We start from the raw sequence: 21,415 nt of genomic DNA, 5'->3' as shown, positions 1-21,415 counted from the left end.
AATCCAACATCCTGTTTTTTTAAGCTAAGTAGTAGTTAGCACATTGCACTGAAACATCTCTCAGGTGCTAATTATTGACAAATGTTTCCAAAAATGTTTTCAGATTTGTACAATTTAGTTTAACAGTTGCTCATATCCACAACAACTTACAGTAATACGTTGTAAGGTTGCCTGCACGAATCTAATCTACAAACCTGTAAGCATCATCCTCTACTATCAGAGCTGCACAGGATGTCTAGCTCACATCGTTCAGCCTCAGTGGCTTCCTTGAAACGTATTTGGTCCTCATACTGACAGACCCCAATAAACTCCAAAGGCAAAACCTCAAGAATCAAGACGACATTGACAGCTTGTAGAGACAACATGATACATACTTGACTAACCAGAAACCCCCGTTAAGCCAATTATTGTCCAAACCTGAAATAGGATGGCAATGCATAAATGCTCAATTTAATGGTGAATCCAATATCATAATTAACCTCAAAATAAATTGAATGGCGTGCCTAGCACACTGGTAAAGAGAAAGTGGTTGCACCTAAACTCAACTCAATCATTTGACCCTTCTGTAAATCAATGATTTCATTTACCCATGAATTGCACCTTCAAGGATTATATACCAGAGTGCAATCCAATGACAGACTTGTCATTTACATCCCCAGGGATAGAAATTGGCAGACGTGGTGGATGGGTAACCCTGAACAGTCCTCCAGCTGCTTCTACGGTGGCATGGAATTATTTATTTCCTGATTTTTTCCTGGAAGAACAGCTGGGAGGGAAGGCTAGTGGAGCAGGCTATGTGCACAAATGGATCACTCAAACCAGTAAGTGTTTAATGGATGACCCAGTGACAATTCAACCATCGCTCATTGTGGTTAAGTCCGGTTTCCTGTTTCACAGCATTATCCAGCTCCATTTCAAGTGGTCATACTGTTTGGTTTTCAACTGAAAATTATTTTCATAGTACCAAGTGTTTGCCCGGTATTCAAAGTGTTTTGCACCCTCTGGCATTGACAAATGTCTTCAGAACAAATGACTACCTATTCACACAATACAATTATTTATTAGTTTAAGACCGATACACGCCTCAAAATACGTCAGAACTTACATTAAATGTGGGCACACCAGAATAGATGACTAAAAACGTAGCATCTTAATTCTCTCACTCACATTCCACAGCCCAGACAACAGGCCCTATGGAGAGTAGCTGCGATGCTCTAACAGCTTGATTACTACAGCCTCCTCTGGCTGAATCCTCAGTGTTTCCAGGGATATGGTGCCCAGGCGGTCCAGCCCTGTGCTGGTCACAAACACCCCATCATGGGGGAGGCTAGGGGCCCAGGCTGGGTCCAGGACTCGGGTCTCAGTGCCCAAGTTAAGCAGAACCAGGAAGTGGACACAGCCCCAGGAGCGCAGGAAGGCAAGCATGGGGGCCGACTTGGGGCCCTGTGTGGCACTGGTGGAGTTTGAGGAGGAGAGGGAGGTGGAGTTAAAAGGGAGCAAGGTGAAGGCTCCGTAAAGGAGGGATTCTTCTCTTTGGCGACAGTGACTGAGGGAGCTGAACAGAGCTGAGGGGGACTGTTTCAGTGTCCGTTCCTGACAGAAAGACGGGACAAATGGAGGGGGTGCCATAAACAGACCGAGCAAAGGAAACATTTCTGGTAATAATGAAGCTATGTAAAGACAATTTCAACTACTCACCCCAACGGAATCGCCCTGCCCAAGGGTCTTGTCTGCCTGGTGTTCCTGAATCTGTGCAGACACATTCTTCAGAAGGAAGATCGCTGTTACATTATACTGACACATTGCTTAAAATCAGAAGTTTGCATCCCTAGGAATTTGGTTTCTTACTGGTGAGGGAACGATTTCTTCTCCGTACTTGACAACAGGTGATCCAGGAAGAGTCATCATCAGAACTAAGAGCATTCTGTGAAACACCGGCGTTGCTTCACCCCCCACCTTCGCAACACACACACACACACACACACACAAATCAGACCATACACACCACACTCATTCGCTTTTATATACTAAGATGGAAGGTTCAAAGAAAGAATCCTGATTACCGTCCAACTTGGCCAAATATCACCATGTGGTGTTGATAGGAGTCTATCCATGGCAACAGCCACTTCTTGTCTGGACAGGAGGTGATGTGCTGGTGGCAGCAGTGACCTCGTAACCATCTCCATCAATGAGTGGTTGGTTGATGTGCCAAACGTGTTCAGCGCAGACAGAGACTCTCCGGTTTGTTTCACCAACACAATTCTGCATAGGGGACATACACTTCACCTAAAATTCCACACATCAGTTCATTTGACATGGCACCTGCTACATATTCCTCAAGCGACAGACCCCTCACATGTTACCATCTTTCAACAGCGTGACTAAAATAAATCCACCCGATTAATGAACTGGTATAAGAGTACGCATTTATTGTTATTATTAGTTATGTTAGAGGAGCCTAGCAGTGGCAAAAAGATACACTCACATCTCTGCCAGCAAGCTTTAGGGTTAGTACGGTATTAATAAAATACGTAGCACAGAAAACTATTAAAATAAATGCCAGGAGCCCTAGCCGTGCCACGGTACCGTTCACGATCTGACGTGCTGAACTCCTGGACCAGAACTCTCCACTCGGTGAGGGTCTGAAACCAACAAGCAACATGAACTGAAAACAGACGTTAGATAAACATCTGTCCTCACATGAACCCAAAAGAAAAATGTAATAGCATTGATTGGGTGCCATTCTGAGCTCTGTTCAAGTCTGACCTTTGGTGAATATGCCATGTCCGTGTCACAAATCTCAAATCCTGCCACACCCTGCTCCAGCCAAAATCGAAGGGCATTCTGAAAAAGCAGAACTATTGTTACATCCCATTCAGAAACAGAAATCAACACTTGGGCATTTCGTAAGGTGGAGATTCTCAACCGGGCAAAGGTCAGGAGTCCTCCCAGTTACTCAGAAACCGAAGGGTGACTGAGGAAAGTGTTGGTTATTTCGTAGGCCAACCAGGGAGTATTCACCATTTATCGAAACCTTCAGCAGAGGCACAACATTACAGCAGGCTATCCTCTCACCGAGTAGCACGGAAATGTTTTATATCTGGCCACACTGATATGAAAAACCACTCACACATTTAGGAAAAATATGCTACATAGCCGTTTGCCTTTCAAATGTATTGTACATCTAGATACCTTTTGGTACCATCTGATAAAACAACTCAAAACAGGAAATACATTTCCCTTAAACCTGTATCGACTTTTAAACTTCAGAAGGGGCTGAGTCAGAAACACTCTGGAGTGGTGTGACTGCTGTCAAACTGTTAGATTAACAGTTACAAAAATTTGACTTCACAATTCACGTTTTGGGATTCCACTCCTTTATACGTTATTGCATAAGTCTAATCTCAAGTGCATTTGTTTCCACAATAACCTGCTTTGCCTTGGCTCTTAACTAGAGCTTTTTCAAAGTAAGGTGAGAAGGAAAGAGAAAGCAAACAAAACAAGCTGACAACACCAGAAAAGGCACAGCCTACCTGAATTGAGCCAGACAGTTCAGAGGTCACATCAGAGCCATTGGCTACAGAGTGTTGATGCCCAAATAGGTCCAACTCACAGAAGCTCAACACTACTCTGATGCCTAAAAGAAAGCAAGAGACTGACTGTATGATTAAAGATCACAACAGACAATAAGTCTAAACCCATTCTTCAAGGTATCTGGCAATTCCCATGATGATATAATGTGGGCCAAATTGAACCCGCGTTGAGATTCACTGACAGTCTACATGGCATGGCTACCAGGCTACGTGGCATGGCTACCAGGCTACGTGGCATGGCTACCAGTCCTTTACACCCGTAGCCAAAGTCTAGGCAGACATTTTGGGCCTTCTCAGTGTTAGTCTACAGTGGGCCGGCCTTTGCACATGACCTCATTTATTCCCTGCAGGCCACGGTGCTGGGTCACCAGTCACGTGTGTAGGCCAGGAGGTGTTCAAAACATGGGGAATCCCAGACAGGGAGGGAGCATGTTGTCGTGGGGTGTGTGTGCGTTTTGTGTAAATACCTTCTTTGCGGCACTGCATGAGCAGCTGTTGGACCTGAGGCACTGTGCCCACGTCTACCGACGTGAGGTTCGGAGGGGACGCGTCCCGGCGAAACAGCCCCTCTAGGACCACGGCCCCCACGCCCAGGGACTTCAGATAGGGCAGCCGCTCACTCACAGCTGCACAGCAACCAAAATACCAGAAGACCCATCAGAAATGAACACTACTACGGAGAGATGACCTCACACACCAGTTTAAAACATAGTAAGATACTGTTAGGTAACATAGTTACATGGAAAAAAAACGGGTACATTGACCCTCCATCAGTTGGCTCGTACATCTAGTCAAGACTGATATCTATTTGTTTAAATGATTACATGATAACTGCATCATCATGGTTGATAACTGTATGTTAAAAAAAGGGTAGAGTCAGATTCAGCCTAATCATCTTATAAGTATCTGTTCCAAACGGAGAGGCACGCTCACAGTAAACCTTCAAATAGAATGAAAGATTTCTTACACTGGAGTACAAATCTCTTGAGAAACGTTTGATTGTTTCTCGTCAATTACTTTATTTGCCACCGCGTTCTAGTAGTGAATTTACAAACCAAGTTGATTCAGTGGTTGGTGGTGTTTAGTCATACACTGGGAAAGTCCCTGTCCAGTCTCATTTGCCTACACTGAAATAAAATTGCTTATGAAAATTCTGAGCCAATGTGTTTGCATGGTTACAGGCTACTTCTATTTGCCCTTAGTTTGTTAAAAACAAATTTTTTAAATCCAAACCACTGACAATCTACTGGTCATCCCACCAAATTCAGAGGAAGAGCTGACCAAAAACACATTTTCCAAAAAGTCTCTCAGAGTAACAAGAATGAATCTACAGGCCTCTATTGACACAAAATCAAAGTGCATAAGTCAACTGTCAGAAAGAGACTGCAAAAACTGGGTCTGCATGGGAGGTCAGGAAGCAAGAAGCTTCTGCTGTCAAAAAAGAAAATCCAGATAGGACAAAAGTAATGGAACAGAATGCTGTGAAAAGATTAATCAAAGGTGGAGCTGTTTGACCACAATGCCAATCACAATGTTTTGGCAAAAACTAAATTATTGCTGTATTCCTACAACACAGGCATGAAACTTTAAAATAATGTTGTACTTTTAGATGGTTATCACAACCTATATGTGAACCCTACGTGACACTTCTGGCCTGTAGTGGATGACAGGTCACTTCATCTTGCACTGCATCTGGTTCCCTTTCTGACACGTCATCCTCTGACACCTCATCCTTACCATTCACTAACCCCCACCCCCCACCCAACTATTCGGAGCAAAACCCTCCTCCACCATTTTGAAACACCAGGTAGAGGAAGTTGTCAAGGTCATACCACAGAACACGTGATGTCACATAAGCCCAGAATGCCCTCTTTAACATATACCTGGGCTTAAAACAGTGGCATGTATGGTTTCAGGTGTATAAACAAACAAAATAAAATCTATAGCGGACCTAAATCAATTCCTGGGTCTCAGTATCTGAGTACACACACTTAAAAGTGTGAAGATCGTAGCTAGCGTAATATTGCAGGTATTGTACAACGTCCATTGACGCCAATCTTCCTTAAACTCACCGTGGATACCACTTGGAACCTCATTCTGGGCGTCCGTGAATACTGAAGGCTGTATGCGGTAGAACAGCGCCCTCTGCCACCACAGTAGCGCCGGTGCTATCGGCCGAGGGCTCTGCACTATGATGGTAATTGCAGCGCCCAGCATGCCCAGCCAACACAGCCAGAAAACCAGCACCAGGTGACAGCGTACCTTCCTCCAGCCCGCCCCCCCCGCGGCAAACTCCAGCTCCTGCTTGGACATCGGTTGCCATTTTTGTGGCTCTGGACCGGGAGCCGGGATTAGATGAGGGACCGTTTCAGAATCACTCAGACTTCCCGACATTCCAGGTCCTGTTGCTAGGCTGCCGTAACAGGGTTTACCATCCACTTTCAATGCCATTCTGAAGTAGGCTATTGCCTACTGCAGCATCAAAGACAAAAAAGGAAGACAACGTTTTATTTAAAACTATACCTTGAGTAAACAAAAAGATACGCTTGCGTGTAGTCTACACTTTTATTTAATTTGCCTATAATGTCTATGTGTGGTCAAATACTGCTTTAATTTCACTTTACAGTACTCACGAAGCTACAAACCACGATATGAACTTGCCATCAGACAGGTTCGGAAAGCCGGTGTAAATGAAGCCCTGATTGTGATCCTGCGGTCTTCCACGTGGTACGTGATTTTAGCAAACATTCCGGTCATTTCGCAAGATTCCTACCATGTGTTTGAAATAATCTAATTAACCAATTAACTATTTCAGCCAATTTCAAATCCTCAGTGTTTAGATTGTTCACTTTTAATGTAAAGGTGGCCCAGTAGGCCCATTATGAGAAAAATGAAAAAAATAAATATGTCGATTCTGAGATAGACAAATTGCTTGTTTTTTTTGTGAGTGTTAAAACCTCTGAAAATGCACTTCATTCCTCACCTCGTAACTGGCTACAATTGTCCTCTTCTGTTCTTGTTTTCTTTATTCTCCTCTTCGGCTTCAAGTGTTCTCATTACCAGTTGGTCCTGGGGTTTTCATGGCATCTAAATGTCCATGGGCTCTGGAGGTGAGATGGCCCTGTGTTTGTGGAATTAAAACTTGGTTGGAGCAATTAGTATTGAGGTGCTGACTATCACCAGACTCTGTCAACACATTCTGAACATCTCATGTTCAGCAGATCTGAGGCCTTAAGCAGGGCTTCATTTGAACAAAGAGGGTCTTACCAGTTTTAGCTGCTTACCTCAGTGGACGTTCTGGAATTATATCATAATGGCAGGTTTTTTAAACTGGGTTTTGGCCAGAGTGGCAGGGTTTTTAAAATTGGGTCAAGACCCAGAGTGGCATTTTTTTTTTAACTGGGTCTGGATCAGAGTGGGTCCTGTGTGTAGCAAGTTACTGGAATACATCAATAATAATAACACCAAAACTGTGTTTAATGTGGGTTGGTGTAGAAAAAGATTGGGCCTCAGTATGTTGTTAACATTTTTTGGAGTCTAGTGGTGAACTTTTAATAACTGCTGTGTTACGAAACAGTGTTGTCTTCTCTGATGGTCTGTTGTCTAGCCCTGTAGTTGACCTATCAGAGCTTGCGAGCTGTAATTCCATGGCTATCATAAAACATTTTATTTGTTAGAGCACTGTTAACACCTTGAAAAACAACAGGACACGTTGTTTACTTAATGTTATTTTATTTAATGTATTGCTCTGTGGTGTCACCAAGGAATTTGCTAGCTAGATGGTTCTGCTGTTGGGAACAACACAGTGGAACACCGTATTTCCTTGCTGGTTAAATTTTCTTCTGTGATTGGTCAAATAGATGTGCTATATTGTCTCTGCCTTGTTACGACCTAGCTGATTACCCCTTCAGGTACTGTAGCAATACTGACATCACTGCCTATAAAGCATACTGCCCTTTGCCTAGGCTTCAGTGAAAATGAATGGGCCACTCAGATCCCACTTATTTTCATGTTCATTAGCATCTGAACTCGTCTTGCTCTTTCTGACCACTATCCAAATTATTTTACTGTAAATGTTACTGTTACAATGATATGGTAAAATGAATATAGGTTACCAGTTATACTGTAGTAATTAAAGCTTGGCATTGCATTCATTTGGTCTGATTTGAAAGGGAGGATAAAGTAAACCATTCAACTACAGAGAGCTTTGTAAGGCAGAACAAAAGGGGGAAAAAAGACAATGATGCTTGCCGCAAAATACTTAAACAGCAAAAACATCTTAGCATCACACGTGTCTAAATCATGCTCAACTCTGAGGACCTGGACCTGCCTTTAAAACCGTGTTTCTCACTTTTCAAATTGTGGGTTGCAACCCAAATTTAGGTTTTGGAAGGTTTTGAATGTAAACAACCTTTACAGTATCAGGTAGACAGGTTGTCAAAATGAAAATGAATGTACACTTTAATTTAAACTATTTTTACAGTATAAAGTAGACAGGTTGTCAAAATCAAAATGAACGTACATTTGAATTTAAATTATTTTTACAGTATAAGGTAGGCAGGTTTTTGAAATGAAAATGAACGTACATTTGAATTTAAACGATTTTTACAGTATCAGGTAGAGAGATAGTCAAAATGAAAACGAATGTACACGTTCATAAAATTCTTGTTATTCTCTGAACATTCTCCTGCCAGAATGCTAAATGCTTAGCAGATGTTGGGTTCTCAAATAAGTGAGAATCATCAAGATTATGTGCAATATGGACTTTCTAACAGTAAAGAAGATGGTCATGTTGTTCTCGTTTTTACTATATCTGCACACACACACACACACAATTTAGTCATTTAGCAGACGCCTCCACAGTGACTAGCATTACCACCAGCACTAGAACAGTAGAATGTCATCCGGTACATTTTCCTTGAACAACATATTTATCAGTGCGAGTAGAAAAAAGACCAGTGCATTTTCATTTTATTACAATCTTTTTTTGGCTGGTGGACTGAGGGTGTGTTATTAAAGATTCTCTAAAGTTAGTTACACGGGCCATGTTGCCTGCATCATGGTCATGTGATACATGTACGTATGTCACCTCTGGCACCTCACAGGAATGTGCAAATTATTAGGCGTTGGTTAGGCCGTTCCAGCGCTGCACACATGCACGCGAGAGTCTTAGCTGCTTGGAAATTGTTTAAGGGGAGTTGCACACTGCTTAAAGTCATTTTCCATTCATTTTTAAACGAAATAACGTATACTTTTTCACTAGTTTCTATTCTGTCCTGAGATTTACCAGATCTACCCAGGCACTGTAAAGTAAGAAAGATAATAAATATGAACTTACTGGCTTTTAAAGAACATTTTTGTTTCTTTACTGAAGCTACTTTATCTTTTCTTGTGATGAAGTAGAGCAGTGTTGTGATTATATAAAGCAGTGCTGTGATGATATAGAGTAGTGTTGTGATGATATAAACCAGTGTTGTGATGATGTAAAGCAGCAATTCCTCTTCAATCCTCCTGTACACTCACCAGTATAAACATTTATAATACAACATTATGGTTTTAATTTGGATTCTAATCATCAGAATCAGATTTGTGTGCTGTCTGTTAAGGGAATTGTGAACCAATTAGACAGATGATGTATTCATGTTAAATATTGCGAATGAGGAACACATGAAAAAAAAAAAGGGTTGGTTCCCACCATAACAGTTCTTTATTTAGCCATTGGTGGATTCTCCAGACGAAGAGTGCCCAGTCCAAACTAGTCGCCATGCACACATGAGGCTAATGATTACATTTCCATGGAAACAATGAGTTGGACACTTCAGAGCCTCCATTCTTCTGGATGTCAATGATGTGTCAGTTGAAGACTGTGGCTTACTTACTTCATAGAGCACTTGGCATTTTTAAAGAGAAGCGGTGAACGTCTGAGATCTATGTTTGGTTTTCTCCAACCGTTGGTCCTGGTGATGTGGACTGTGTTACAAACTTCTGATATGCAGAGATGACACAGTCTCTCCTGCAAAAGGAACCGGACATGTTAGCGTAAATATGTCAAATGAATCCATGATTTTCACAATGACCCTTATTCATTCAAACACCTCTCCGGTCTGATCATCTGCACGAGAAAATAAATGTGACGCAGCCTATGTCGCTTTTCAAACCCTCAGTGATGAGTCGTCTAAGAAGTACTTCTGAGAAGCACTTAGTCCAATTCAAAGGCGCAACTGATTGTTCGGTTTCATGCGTGCATTCTAACAGAGCAATGCTTGTAAACAAAAACCATGTGGTCGGAAAGATTTCTTTAACTTATTTGGGCAGAAATGTGGCACTTGATTAGAACCACTATCCCTTGACAGAAGCAAGTCTCAGGTCTGTGCACTAAGCCACGGATGGATCTCATGGAAACCTCATCAACATCTCTGAGATGTCCTCTGACTTCACGGCTGTACCATGTCTGTCCTCTGCCACTCATCATTCCATGTGTGATCACTGCCGCTTCCAGCTGGCACAATTTAGACGATCACAAGCTATCCAACAATGCATTACAAATGTAACCTACAGTGCAAAGCATTTTTGGGTCACTTCCTTTATTTTGAATCGCCTCATCACAAACCATCCCAGGGTTCGTTTTGGAACTGACCCGAGACCGCCTTGTTAAAGCGGACGAGGGTACAGTTATGTGGTGCACACTCCACATGCGCTCTGTGCATTCATCACCTCCCCAAACCAACCAGACTAGGGGGGGGTTCCAGGGTTTGAAACAACCAGACTAAACGAGCTAGGTGTTAAAGTGACCTTACTTGCTGGTGACTCCTCCCCCTGGTGGCAGGCCAGGTATGTCCTCTGACACTAGAAACTTCATCACATACAGCAAGTCAAGTTCCTCGCCGCGCGACCGCAGCAAATTGACAATTTCTACACAGAGGCACAGGAAGAGCTATGTTTTATATCATACTTCTTTTGACTAACAGCTACTCAGAGATATCGCCTTTCAGTATGATTTGGTGTCTGACAACCAGGGCACGGTGGTTTAGAAAAGCATTACAATTACCTACCTTCCACTTTGGCCTCGATGAGTGTCTCCAGCTCTGCCTCCTGTTGTAGTGCCTCTGGTGACACCTGGGGGGCGCCAGGGAAGGTCACAATGATGATGCTCATATTGTCCACGCTGCCCTGTAGGGGGAGACAAAGAGGAAGTGCAAGGATTATATACTGTAGGCACCATACCAAGTAGAAGCCAGTATATACCTTTCTATGAGTATTATTCATTCAGAGACATCTACATACCAGCCAATGGAAAGACAGACATTTCTCAAATGCACCTTAGTCAAAAAGTTCCATAACAACAAGGAAGTCTCAAACAGAGTCAGTGCAAGTGTAAGACCCAACCTTTTTTCCTTTACTCCCCAGACAGGGCCACTCTAGTCTTTGTTTTTTTGTTATTGATTGAATATACTGTTTGTTTATAAAATAGTATAATTTATTACCTTAAACATTAAAAAGTTCAATGTAATACCATGAAAAAAAGTTTACAAACATTACTATTGAATTTATCTGAGGAAATATATATAAAAGTATATTCTTTAGAAAATGTAATACTTTCCTTAGTAAGATACTGTGATGACTGTCGATGGAGAACAGGACTATAGATGCAGTGAATAGGATAATGGAAGTCAAACACTGGAAATGTCATGGAAACACTTGGGGAAAAGATCGAGAATAGATTCTGAAACTTGTCATTGCTTTCCAGAAAAGACAGACTATTATTTGTGTCTGTTTAAAAATTTAAGTGTGACGCTGGTGTCATGTCATCATCACCAATCCTTTTCATTACAGCCTGACATTTTTTTTAACTTGAATTATCAATTTCTGGACCAGCATTTACAAATGGGGGGTAGCCTTTAGTTACATCTAAGGACTATTTCTAAATGTTATGCGGCAAAAGCAGCCAAATATACAATAATTCAACCTGAATTGTAACATTTTCAGCTCGTTACAACTAATTAATCATATTTGATGAGACATCCACTTTTTTCGATCAGTTTTTGACTGCGTGCTAATGACAGTGTCCTTCTTCTGCTGTCCTTTAATCTTATTGGTCTGCGTTGTATTGATCTCTTCACCACTACTTTGAAGTCTAAGTCTGGCTGACCACTACAGGGGGGCACAGTAAGCAGACCTGAGTGGCCACGCCCCCATATTTAAAAACAAAATTTTGGAATGTGTCTTTGAGTGGGCTGTATCTGTCTCTGGTCTTGTCTGTCTCTGGTCTCAGAGTGTGCTGGATTTTAGTTTCAAAAATAGAATGCTAAAACAAGAAGGATTATAACATTCCATAACTCTCTATTCAACAAGAACAAGCTTCCAAGTTGGAGATGACTGGGAACAACAAGGCTGTTCCAATGAATTGGTTTGTCTTTCAGTGTGCATGAAATCTTTCTTTGTCATAAACCTGTATGGTGGAACCTATAGTGGGGAGAACTATATTTGATACACTGCCGATTTTGCAGGTTTTCCTACTTACAAAGCATATCGAGGTCTGTAATTTTTATCATAGGTACACTTCAACTGTGAGAGACAGAAAATCCAGAAAATCACATTGTATGAAGTAAGTAATTTGCATTTTATTACATGACATAAGTATTTGATCACCTACCAACCAGTAAGAATTCTGGCTCTCACAGACCTGTTAGTTTTTCTTTAAGAAGCCCTCCTGTTCTCCACTCATTGCCTGTATTAACTGCACCTGTTTGAACTTGTTACCTGTATAAAAGACACCTGTCCACACACTCAATCAAACAGACTCCAACCTCTCCAAAATGGCCAAGACCAGAGAGCTGTGCAAGGAAATCAGGGATAAAATTGTAGACCTGCACAAGGCTGGGATGGGCTACAGGACAATAGGCAAGCAGCTTGGTGAGAAGTTCAAGATGACAGTCAGTCTCCCTCGGTCTGGGGCTCCATGCAAGATCTCACCTTGTGGGGCATCAATGATCATCCCTGCTGCAGTGTGTGCAAACCTGGTCAAGAACTACAGGAAACGTATGATCTCTGTAATTGCAAACAAAGGTTTCTGTACCAAATATTAAGTTCTCCTTTTCTGATGTATCAAATACTTTTGTCATGCAATAAAATGCAAATAAATTACTTAAAAATCTTACAATGTGATTTTCTGGATTTCTATTTTAGATTCCGTCACTCAAAGTTGAAGAGTACCTATGATAAAAATGACAGATTTCTACATGCTTTGTAAGTGGGAAACACTTCCCATTTTGCAGGTTATCAAATACAGGTGCTGGTCATATAATTAGAATATCATCAAAAAGTTGATTTATTTCAGTAATTCCATTCAAAAAGTGAAACTTATATAATGTATACATTCATTCCACACAGACTGATATATTTCAAGTGTTTATTTCTTTTAATTTTGATGATTATAACTGACAACTAATGAAAACCCCAAATTCAGTATCTCAGAAAATTAGAATATTACTTAAGACCAATACAAAAACAACAAATTATTTTTAGAAATGTTGGCTTACTGAAAAGTATGAACATGAAAAGTATGAGCATTTACAGCACTCAATACTTAGTTGGGGCTCCTTTTGCCTGAATTACTGCAGCAATGCGGCGTGGCATGGAATCAATCGGTCTGTGGCACTGCTCAGATGTTATGAGAGCCCAGGTTGCTCTGATAGTGGCCTTCAGCTCTTCTGCATTGTTGGATCTGGCGTATAGCATCTTCCTCTTCACAATACCCCATAGATTTTCTATAGGGTTAAGGTCAGGAGAGTTTGCTGGCCAATTAAGAACAGAGATACCATGGTCCTTAAACCAGGTACTGGTAGCTTTGGCACTGTGTGCAGGTGCCAAGTCCTGTTGGAAAATGAAATCTGCTTCTCCATAAAGTTGGTCAGCAGCAGGAAGCATGAAGTGCTCTAAAACTTCCTGGTAGACGGCTGCGTTGACCTTGGACCTCAGAAAACACAGTGGACCTACATCAGCAGATGACATGGCACCCCAAACCATCACTGACTGTGGAAACTTTACACTGGACTTCAAGCAACGTGGATTCTGTGCCTCTCCTCTCTTCCTCCAGACTCTGGGACATTGATTTCCAAAGGAAAAGCCAAGTATACTTTCATCAGAGATCATAACTTTGGACCACTCAGAAGCAGTCCAGTCCTTTTTGTCTTTAGCCCAGGTGAGACGCTTCTGACACTGTGTCTTGTTCAAGAGTGGCTTGACACAAGGAATGCGACAGCTGAAACCCATGTCTTGCATACGTCTGTGCGTGGTGGTTCTTGAAGCACTGACTCCAGCTGCAGTCCACTCTTTGTGAATCTCCCCCACATTTTTGAATGGGTTTTGTTTCACAATCCTCTCCAGGGTGCGGTTATCCCTATTGCTTGTATACTTTTTTCTACCACATCTTTTCCTTCCTTTTGCCTCCTTATTAATGTGCTTGGACACAGCTCTGTGAACAGCCAGCCTCTTTAGCAATGACCTTTTGTGTCTTGCCCTTGTTGTGGAAATTCTTGAACTGATGTATTCTTGGTCGTCCTATACATGTATGAATGAGTTACTAGTTAAAGATGCCGAGAGGGATCTGGTGTTTGAATAGGAGACATCCTTGACCAGTGGATTAGAGGGTTACTCGTAAATCTGTATAACCCTTTAGTGTCTCTGTTGATTATCCAGACATTGTGTCTCCTCAGGAGTTGAGAAGGATAAGGTGGGGGGACAGCCCGCCCTTTGGGTAAATGTTACACAAGACAGATGGGCAACAACTTACCACACCCCATTTAACATTTGAAATAAATATGGATTGTTCATGTCTTACGGCAGAGACTCCTCGGACGATTATGTTGGTAAGCGTTTGACGCGTCTCTCTTATTTGCGAATAATTAATAAACTGTTAATTGTGCCTAGAGAATTTCGTCTCTGTACTTCCTTATTTAAGAGTGTCAATCGATGGAATTACCATCACACCCTCCTTGTGCAAGGTGTCAATGGTCATCTTTTGGACAGCTGTCAAGTCAGCAGTCTTCCCCATGATTGTGTAGCCTACAGAACTAGACTGAGAGACCATTTAAAGGCCTTTGCAGGTGTTTTGAGTTGATTAGCTGATTAGAGTGTGGCACCAGGTGTCTTCAGTATTGAACCTTTTCACAATATTCTAATTTTCTGAGATAGAGAATTTGGGGTTTTCATTAGTTGTCAGTTATAATCAAAATCAAAAGAAATAAACACTTGAAATATATCAGTCTGTGTGGAATGAAAAGTTTTACTGAAATAAATATTTTTGATGATATTCTAATTATATGACCAACACCTGTACTTGTTCTCGTTGATCAAACAAGTCTCTTCCTCGGCAGGATGGTAGGCCTAGCAATCAGGAAGATTAACACATACTGTTCATTGTGTTCCTACCTGTCTCCATTTATCTTTCCCTCCATCTCACAATCCTGCTATTTAGAGTTCAGGTATGCGCTGTTCCATTGTTAAGGCTTGCTATTGTCCTAAACAGCTTAAACAGACATGAGGAACATATCTGCTTGCATAATGATTGGTGCTGAGGTATGCCCTCCAACACACACACACACACACACACACACACACACCTAATTAAAGGTGGCCATTGTCTGTGAAGGAGACTAGTGCAGTGGCAGTCACCAAGCTGTACCGACCTTACTGGGTCCTGCTGTTTAATTGTCTGACTGACCTATTAGTGAGAGCTGGAATCCAGGAAGGAGAAAGGACAGTGTCAAGTTAAGGAAATTGCAATTGATGCCGTTTTTTGTGCATTTAGTAGGTGTAAGCGCACCTCTTCACCCTAATCTCCATACATCGTCCCCTCTTCCACTCCGGTTCTCATTACAATGTGAACCCATGTGTGGGATCCAGAGGTTTGGGATCATTGGGATTTGGGTCTGATGTGATGCTTTGGTCACTGACCTTATAGAGGCAGAGGTCAATGACCTGGGTGCAGATCTCCCTCAGGTCGTTGCACACCCGCAGACGGCTGCGGACGAATGCACACAGCTCCTCGTTGCCGATGGCATCCCACACCCCGTCACATGCCACTATGAGAAACTCGTCTGTGGGGGACCTCGGCAGCTCGTACACCTCGGGTTCCGGGGAGACCAGTTGCTCAGTCTGGGATCTCCAGTCGACCTCCTTGAAGTCAAAGTCCCCCAGGGATCTGGACACGGCCAGGGAGCCATTCACCCTGTGCTGGGTCACCGACCCCCCCGCGTTCTGGATCCGTTCCTTCTCTCGCGGGTTGAAGGGTTTGTGGTCCTCTGTGTAGAAGCTGACCTGGCCGTCGCGGCAGAGGAGTGTCCGTGAATCGCCACAATTGACGAAGTAGATGTACCGTGGCGAGAGCATGGCCACGGCTGCCGTTGAGCCGCTGCGCTCCCAGCATTCCTGGCGTGTCAGGTTTTGCATGTGGCTGTCGATGGCCAGGAAGCCCTGGACTATCCCTTGCTTCACTTCATCAGGGTCCTCCTCCGCCTTCACGCGCCCTGGTGGCAGCAGAGGTCTGCATTGATTAGTTCAACACCAGGCCTTTGGGGAAGATATACATGTAATTGATTTATTCTTTATATTTTATAGAACATCCACAGTGCTATATAAGGAAATCGGCATGCAGAAGTTCGACTACAGCATAACTACCCATATTATTAGTTATATTTAGTCTTTGATCTCCAGCCTAACCATCCTGACCCTGAGCCTGACCATCCTGACCCTGAGCCTAACCATCCTAACCCTAACCATCCTGAGCCTAACCATCCTGATCCTAACCATCCCGACCCTGATCCTAACCATCCTGACCCTAACCATCCTGACCCTAACCATCGCGACCCTGACCCTAACCATCCTGATCCTAACTATCCCGACCCTGACCCTAACCATCCTGACCCTGACCCTAACCGTCCTGACCCTGACCCTAACCGCCCTGACCCTGACCCTAACCGTCCTGACCCTGAGCCTAACCGTCCTGACCCTAACAGTCCTGACCCTGAGCCTAGGCAGTAGGGAACCAATGACAGCCATGTTGGTGCCCTGCCAATTCTCATAACTTGTGTCAATCTGTTTTCGTTCCTCAGAGGTGACTCAGTGTGTCTTGCTAATTGATTAATTCAAGCCTTGTAGGTTAGGATTACAAGTTTGGTTTGTGGGGATCCCAAAAGGCACCGCAGCAAATTAACTGTCTTGCAGTATATATATATATACTGCAATTTCAGTACAGTGAACTCATTGTCATGTTCAAGAAACCAATTTGAAATTATTCGAGCTTTGTGACATGGTGCATTATCCTGCTGGAAGTAGCCATCAGAGGATGGATACATGGTGGTCATAAAGGGATGGACATGGTCAGAAACAATGCTCAGGTAGGCTGTGGCATTTAAACGATGCCCAATTGGAACTAAGGGGCCTAAAGTGTGCCAAGAAAACATCCCCCACCACCACCAGCCTGCACAGTGGTAACAAGGCATGATGGATCCCCCCGTCTCAGTTCCAAGGTGTTACGCTGCTATATTATTGTGCTGGGGGATATGAGGGATGTACTACTAACTTTTCTCAGTTTCCACCAGTTTTACATTTTAGAAGGAGATGAGGTCCTGGTCCACACCTGCGGATTATCTGGTTTGGGGGGCCCGTTGCTGTCCCTGTCCTTGTCCACCAGGTCATACTTCTGACCTAGTCTAAAATCAAATAGACTCTGGATTTAGCCCAGAGAAATGTATTTATTATTCCAATTGGACTCTTAATATCTCACCCGGCACAGCCAGAAGAGGACTGGTCACCCCTCTGAGCCTGGTTCCTCTCTAGGTTTCTTCCTAAAATTCGACCTTCTTAGGGAGTTTTTCCTAGCCACTGAAATTCAACACTACTGTTGTTTGCTCCTTGGGGTTTAAGGCCGGGTGTCTCTGTAAAGCACTTTGTGACAACTGCTGTTGTAAAAAGGGCTTTATAAATACATTTGATTGATTGATTGATTGATTGTTTACGCCAAATTCTGACTCTACCATCTGAATGTCTCAACAGAAATCGAGACTCATCAGACCAGGCAACATTCTTCCAGTCTTCAACTGTCCAATTTTGGTGAGCTCGTGCAAATTGTAGCCTCTTTTTCCTATTTGTAGTGGAGATGAGTGGTACCCGGTGGGGTCCTCTGCTGTTGTAGCCCATCCGCCTCAAGGTTGTGCATGTTGTGGCTTCACAAATGCTTTGCTGCATACCTCGGTTGTAACGAGTGGTTATTTCAGTCAAAGTTGCTCTTCTATCAGCTTGAATCAGTCGGCCCATTCTCCTCTGACCTCTAGCATCAACAAGGCATTTTCGCCCACAGGACTGCCGCATACTGGATGTTTTTCCCTTTTCACACCATTCTTTGTAAACCCTAGAAATGGTTGTGCGTGAAAATCCCAGTAACAGAGCAGATTGTGAAATACTCAGACCGGCCCGTCTGGCACCAACAACCATGCCACGCTCAAACTTGCTTAAATCACCTTTCTTTCCCATTCTGACATTCAGTTTGGAGTTCAGGAGATTGTCTTGACCAGGACCACACCCCTAAATGCATTGAAGCAACTGCCATGTGATTGGTTGATTAGATAATTGCATTCATGAGAAATTGAACAGGTGTTCCTAATAATCCTTTAGGTGAGTGTATATCGAGCATAACTATATCTAACCCTACTGAGTACTTCCCAGTTCCTTGAGCACTGTGGGCTATTTTAGCTCAAGAAGTATAGAGGCACATAGACTTAATGCATAGGAGTGAAAGCACAGGTGGAGGGCATTGTAACACAAACTTGAATTGGAATAGGACTTTGCATTGGGGTGTTGCCTCATTTGCATATGATACAGTGGGGCAAAAAAGTATTTAGTGCAATTGTGCACGTTCTCCCACTTGAGAGAGGCCTGTAATTTTCATCATAGGTACACTTAAAAATAAGTATTTCGTCAATAACAAAAGTTAATCTCAACACTTTGTTATATACCCTTTGTTGGCAATGACAGAGGTCAAACGTGTTCTGTAAGTCTTCACAAGGTTTTCACACACTGTTGCTGGTATTTTGGCCCATTCCTCCATGCAGATCTCCTCTAGAGCAGTGATGTTTTGGGGTTGTTACTGGGCAACAAGGACTTTCAACTCCCTCCAAATATTTTCTATGGGCTTGAGATCTGGTGACTGGCTAGGCCACTCCAGGACCTTGAAATGCTTCTTACAAAGCCACTCCTTCGTTGCCCGGGCGGTGTGTTTGGGATCATTGTCATGCTGAAAGACCCAGCCACGTTTCATCCTCAATGCCCTTGCTGATGGAAGGAGGTTTTCACTCAAAATCTCACGATACATTGCCCCATTCACTATTTCCTTTACACGGAACAGTCGTCCTGGTCCCTTTGCAGAAAAACAGCCCCAAAGCATGATGTTTCCACCCCCATGCTTCACAGTAGGTATGGTGTTCTTTGGATGCAACTCAGCATTCTTTCTCCTCCTAACACGACGAGTTGAGTTTATCCCCAAAAGTTCTATTTTGGTTTCATCTGACCATATGACATTCTCCCAATCCTCTTCTGGACCATCCAAATGCTCTCTAGCAAACCTCAGATGGGCCTGGACATGTACTGGCTTAAGCAGGGGGACACGTTTGGCACTGCAGGATTTGAGTCCCTGGCGTCGCAGTGTGTTACTGATGGTAGCCTTTGTTACTTTGGTCCCAGCTCTCTGCAGGTCATTCACTAGGTCCCCCCGTGTGGTTCTGGGAATTTGCTCACCGTTCTTGTGATAATTTTGACCCCACGGGGTGAGATCTTGCGTGGAGCCCCGGATCGAGGGAGATTATCAGTGGTCTCGTATGTCTTCCATTTTCTTATAATTGCTCCCACAGTTGATTTCTTGTCCTCTGACAGCTCTTTGGTCTTGGCCATAGTGGAGTTTGGAGTGTGACTGTTTGAGGTTGTGGACAGGTGTCTTTTATACTGATAACAAGTTCAAACAGGTGCCATTAATACAGGTAACGAGTGGAGGACAGAGGAGCCTCTTAAAGAAGTTACAGGTCTGTGAGAGCCAGAAATCTTGCTTGTTTGTAGGTGACCAAATACTTATTTTACCGAGGAATTTACCAATTAATTCATAAAAAAAATCCTACAATGTGATTTTCTGGAAATCTTTTTCTCATTTTGTCTCTTATAGTTGAAGTGTACCTATGATGAAAATTACAGAACTTTCACAATTGGTGGCTAACTAAATACTTTTTTGCCCCACTGTATTTATGAGTGAAGTTTAATGCTTGTGAAGACCACACATCATATAATATACAATTTGTCAGTCTTACCTTTGGTAAACACTTAAGACTATGATGTGTGTATTTTTTTACCAGAATAAAATGTAACTGAACAAAATAATAATGCTTAGTGTTATTTAGCCACGTTGATAACCAACTAGCTGAAAATGACATTTCCACCGACATTTCAGACATGCACTTCGCTAACACGCTAACAAAAAATTTTACGTCATCAATAATTGCGAAACATCGATGACTTGATGATACCCGTGAAAAAAAACATGATGACTGTGAAAAGAAAATATATCTTAAAACCTCTGTCGGACATCATGCTAACAAGTGAATACACGAGACACAAATCAGTGAGTCAAAGTGCGCCGCCCCTATCTAGTACCTGTGGAGAGGATGTGCTGCAGCAGGTTGCGGGAGCAGTATTCTGCCACCGTGCTGCCAGCGTGCCCATCGAACACAGCGTAGTAGCCCCACTCCGCCAGCCCCCCTTCCATCTCGGGCATGCAGACGTAGGCGTCCTCCATCTGGCACCTCCAGCCCTGCATGCTGGCCGTAGCGTAGTTCACCCCCCACTGAGACCCCCCTTCAGCCGTGTGCTTCTCCAGGATGGGCTGGTCCAGGTAGACTCTCGGCCCGCTGTCCTCATCGCTCGAGTCGTCCCCGCTGTCCATTTTGTCCCCCTTGAAAAAGAAGGTGACCATCTTCTCTGTCTCTTTGGCCAGCTGGCGGAGGAAGGAGGGCACCTCCACGGCACTGGCACGTCTGGCCGTCCTCATGACTCGAAGGTGCCACTCAAAGTCTCCTTCCTGCCCCTCCTCCTTCTCCCTGTCTGGGTCCCTCACAGCAGATCCACGGCAGTGCGCTCAGCTGGATGTTCTGACCATGTGGAGACGGTCCACAGCTGAATCTATGCGGAGGTTAGGTGGCTTCCTTAGACCCACTGGTTGATGAGCCGGTCCTGGTGGTGGTATGCCTGGCTCTTTGGTTTAGTGTCTAGCATTTGTCTCAATGTTCCCTCTATGTTTTTCTTGGTCTGTTTGTCCACCTCCCTCTGGCTTGTCTCTGGCTAGAGTTGGCCCTGTGACGCTACTGGCCCGGCTATTTCTGTTGACTTATCCCTCAGGGTGATCACCCCTTGTCTTTCTGTCTCTACACTACCAGTTAATCTCCTGCCTGAGAGGGATCTCAGATTAACACTGTATGACTGCATGAATTGTCTGGATTATAAACCTGTCAGCGTTTCATTGATTTATTCATTTGTATTTTCACAGGATAAAAACACTTAAGATGCACCATCTAGTTTTCAAGAGTACCCAAATGATTTTAAAATAAAATAAAACAAACAATAAATAAAAACTAGTACTACTGTGCCATTACCAATACAAAGAATAAATAGAAATACCTATTATATATATATACAATCTACATTATTTACAAAATTCTTGCAATTCTTTTAATTCAAACAAAAATGAAACACTGTGGACATAGAAGAGGGGCGCTCCCACTCAC

At 43.1% G+C, this 21,415-nt stretch overlaps 2 protein-coding genes across 6 annotated transcripts; both read right to left on the bottom strand.

Moving 5' to 3' along the window:
• Nucleotides 1-1,040: 1,040 nt before the first annotated feature.
• LOC105012097 (4F2 cell-surface antigen heavy chain) lies at nucleotides 1,041-6,805 on the bottom strand. 5 transcript variants are annotated; one of them, XM_010872745.4, is made up of 10 exons: nucleotides 6,577-6,805; nucleotides 5,666-6,065; nucleotides 4,061-4,219; nucleotides 3,534-3,637; nucleotides 2,767-2,844; nucleotides 2,587-2,642; nucleotides 2,064-2,262; nucleotides 1,849-1,956; nucleotides 1,699-1,764; nucleotides 1,041-1,593 (listed from the first exon to the last, which is right to left on the bottom strand). In XM_010872745.4, exons 2-10 carry the CDS (start codon nucleotides 6,042-6,044, stop codon nucleotides 1,192-1,194), a joined length of 1,551 nt encoding a protein of 516 aa, XP_010871047.2. In that variant the 5' UTR covers nucleotides 6,045-6,065; nucleotides 6,577-6,805; the 3' UTR covers nucleotides 1,041-1,191. The 5 variants fall into 5 exon arrangements, with proteins under 5 accessions (XP_010871047.2, XP_019907102.2, XP_010871030.2 ...); XM_020051543.2 differs by lacking the exon at nucleotides 6,577-6,805 and adding an exon at nucleotides 6,255-6,341; XM_010872728.4 differs by lacking the exon at nucleotides 6,577-6,805 and adding an exon at nucleotides 6,227-6,334.
• Nucleotides 6,806-7,308: 503 nt separating this feature from the next.
• ppm1na (protein phosphatase, Mg2+/Mn2+ dependent, 1Na (putative)) lies at nucleotides 7,309-21,058 on the bottom strand. Its single transcript, XM_010872716.4, has 5 exons — nucleotides 20,289-21,058; nucleotides 15,549-16,120; nucleotides 10,646-10,763; nucleotides 10,391-10,505; nucleotides 7,309-9,606 (listed from the first exon to the last, which is right to left on the bottom strand). The coding sequence occupies exons 1-5, from the start codon at nucleotides 20,680-20,682 to the stop codon at nucleotides 9,522-9,524; spliced, it is 1,284 nt and encodes a 427-aa protein (XP_010871018.1). The 5' UTR covers nucleotides 20,683-21,058; the 3' UTR covers nucleotides 7,309-9,521.
• Between the last annotated feature and the right edge of the window lie 357 nt (nucleotides 21,059-21,415).

The sequence above is a fragment of the Esox lucius genome, chromosome 1, assembly GCF_011004845.1.
Source record: "Esox lucius isolate fEsoLuc1 chromosome 1, fEsoLuc1.pri, whole genome shotgun sequence".
Classification (NCBI taxonomy): domain Eukaryota; kingdom Metazoa; phylum Chordata; class Actinopteri; order Esociformes; family Esocidae; genus Esox; species Esox lucius.
The sequence above is the reverse complement of the archived record's forward strand: the minus strand, read 5'-3'. Positions and strand labels throughout refer to the sequence as shown.

Excerpts from the sequence above, each read along its gene's own strand:
- ppm1na (XM_010872716.4), bottom strand. The coding sequence starts at position 20,682 with ATGAGGACGGCCAGACGTGCCAGTGCCGTGGAGGTGCCCTCCTTCCTC. Across the intron at positions 16,121-20,288 it reads GCAGCACATCCTCTCCACAG|GGCGCGTGAAGGCGGAGGAG; the intron begins GTACTAGATAGG and ends TGCTGCCACCAG. Across the intron at positions 10,764-15,548 it reads TTGACCTCTGCCTCTATAAG|GGCAGCGTGGACAATATGAG; the intron begins GTCAGTGACCAA and ends CTCCCCCTACAG.
- LOC105012097 (XM_010872745.4), bottom strand. The coding sequence starts at position 6,044 with ATGGCATTGAAAGTGGATGGTAAACCCTGTTACGGCAGCCTAGCAACA. Across the intron at positions 2,643-2,766 it reads ACATGGCATATTCACCAAAG|ACCCTCACCGAGTGGAGAGT; the intron begins GTCAGACTTGAA and ends TGTTGGTTTCAG. Across the intron at positions 2,263-2,586 it reads AGCACGTCAGATCGTGAACG|AATTGTGTTGGTGAAACAAA; the intron begins GTACCGTGGCAC and ends TCCCCTATGCAG.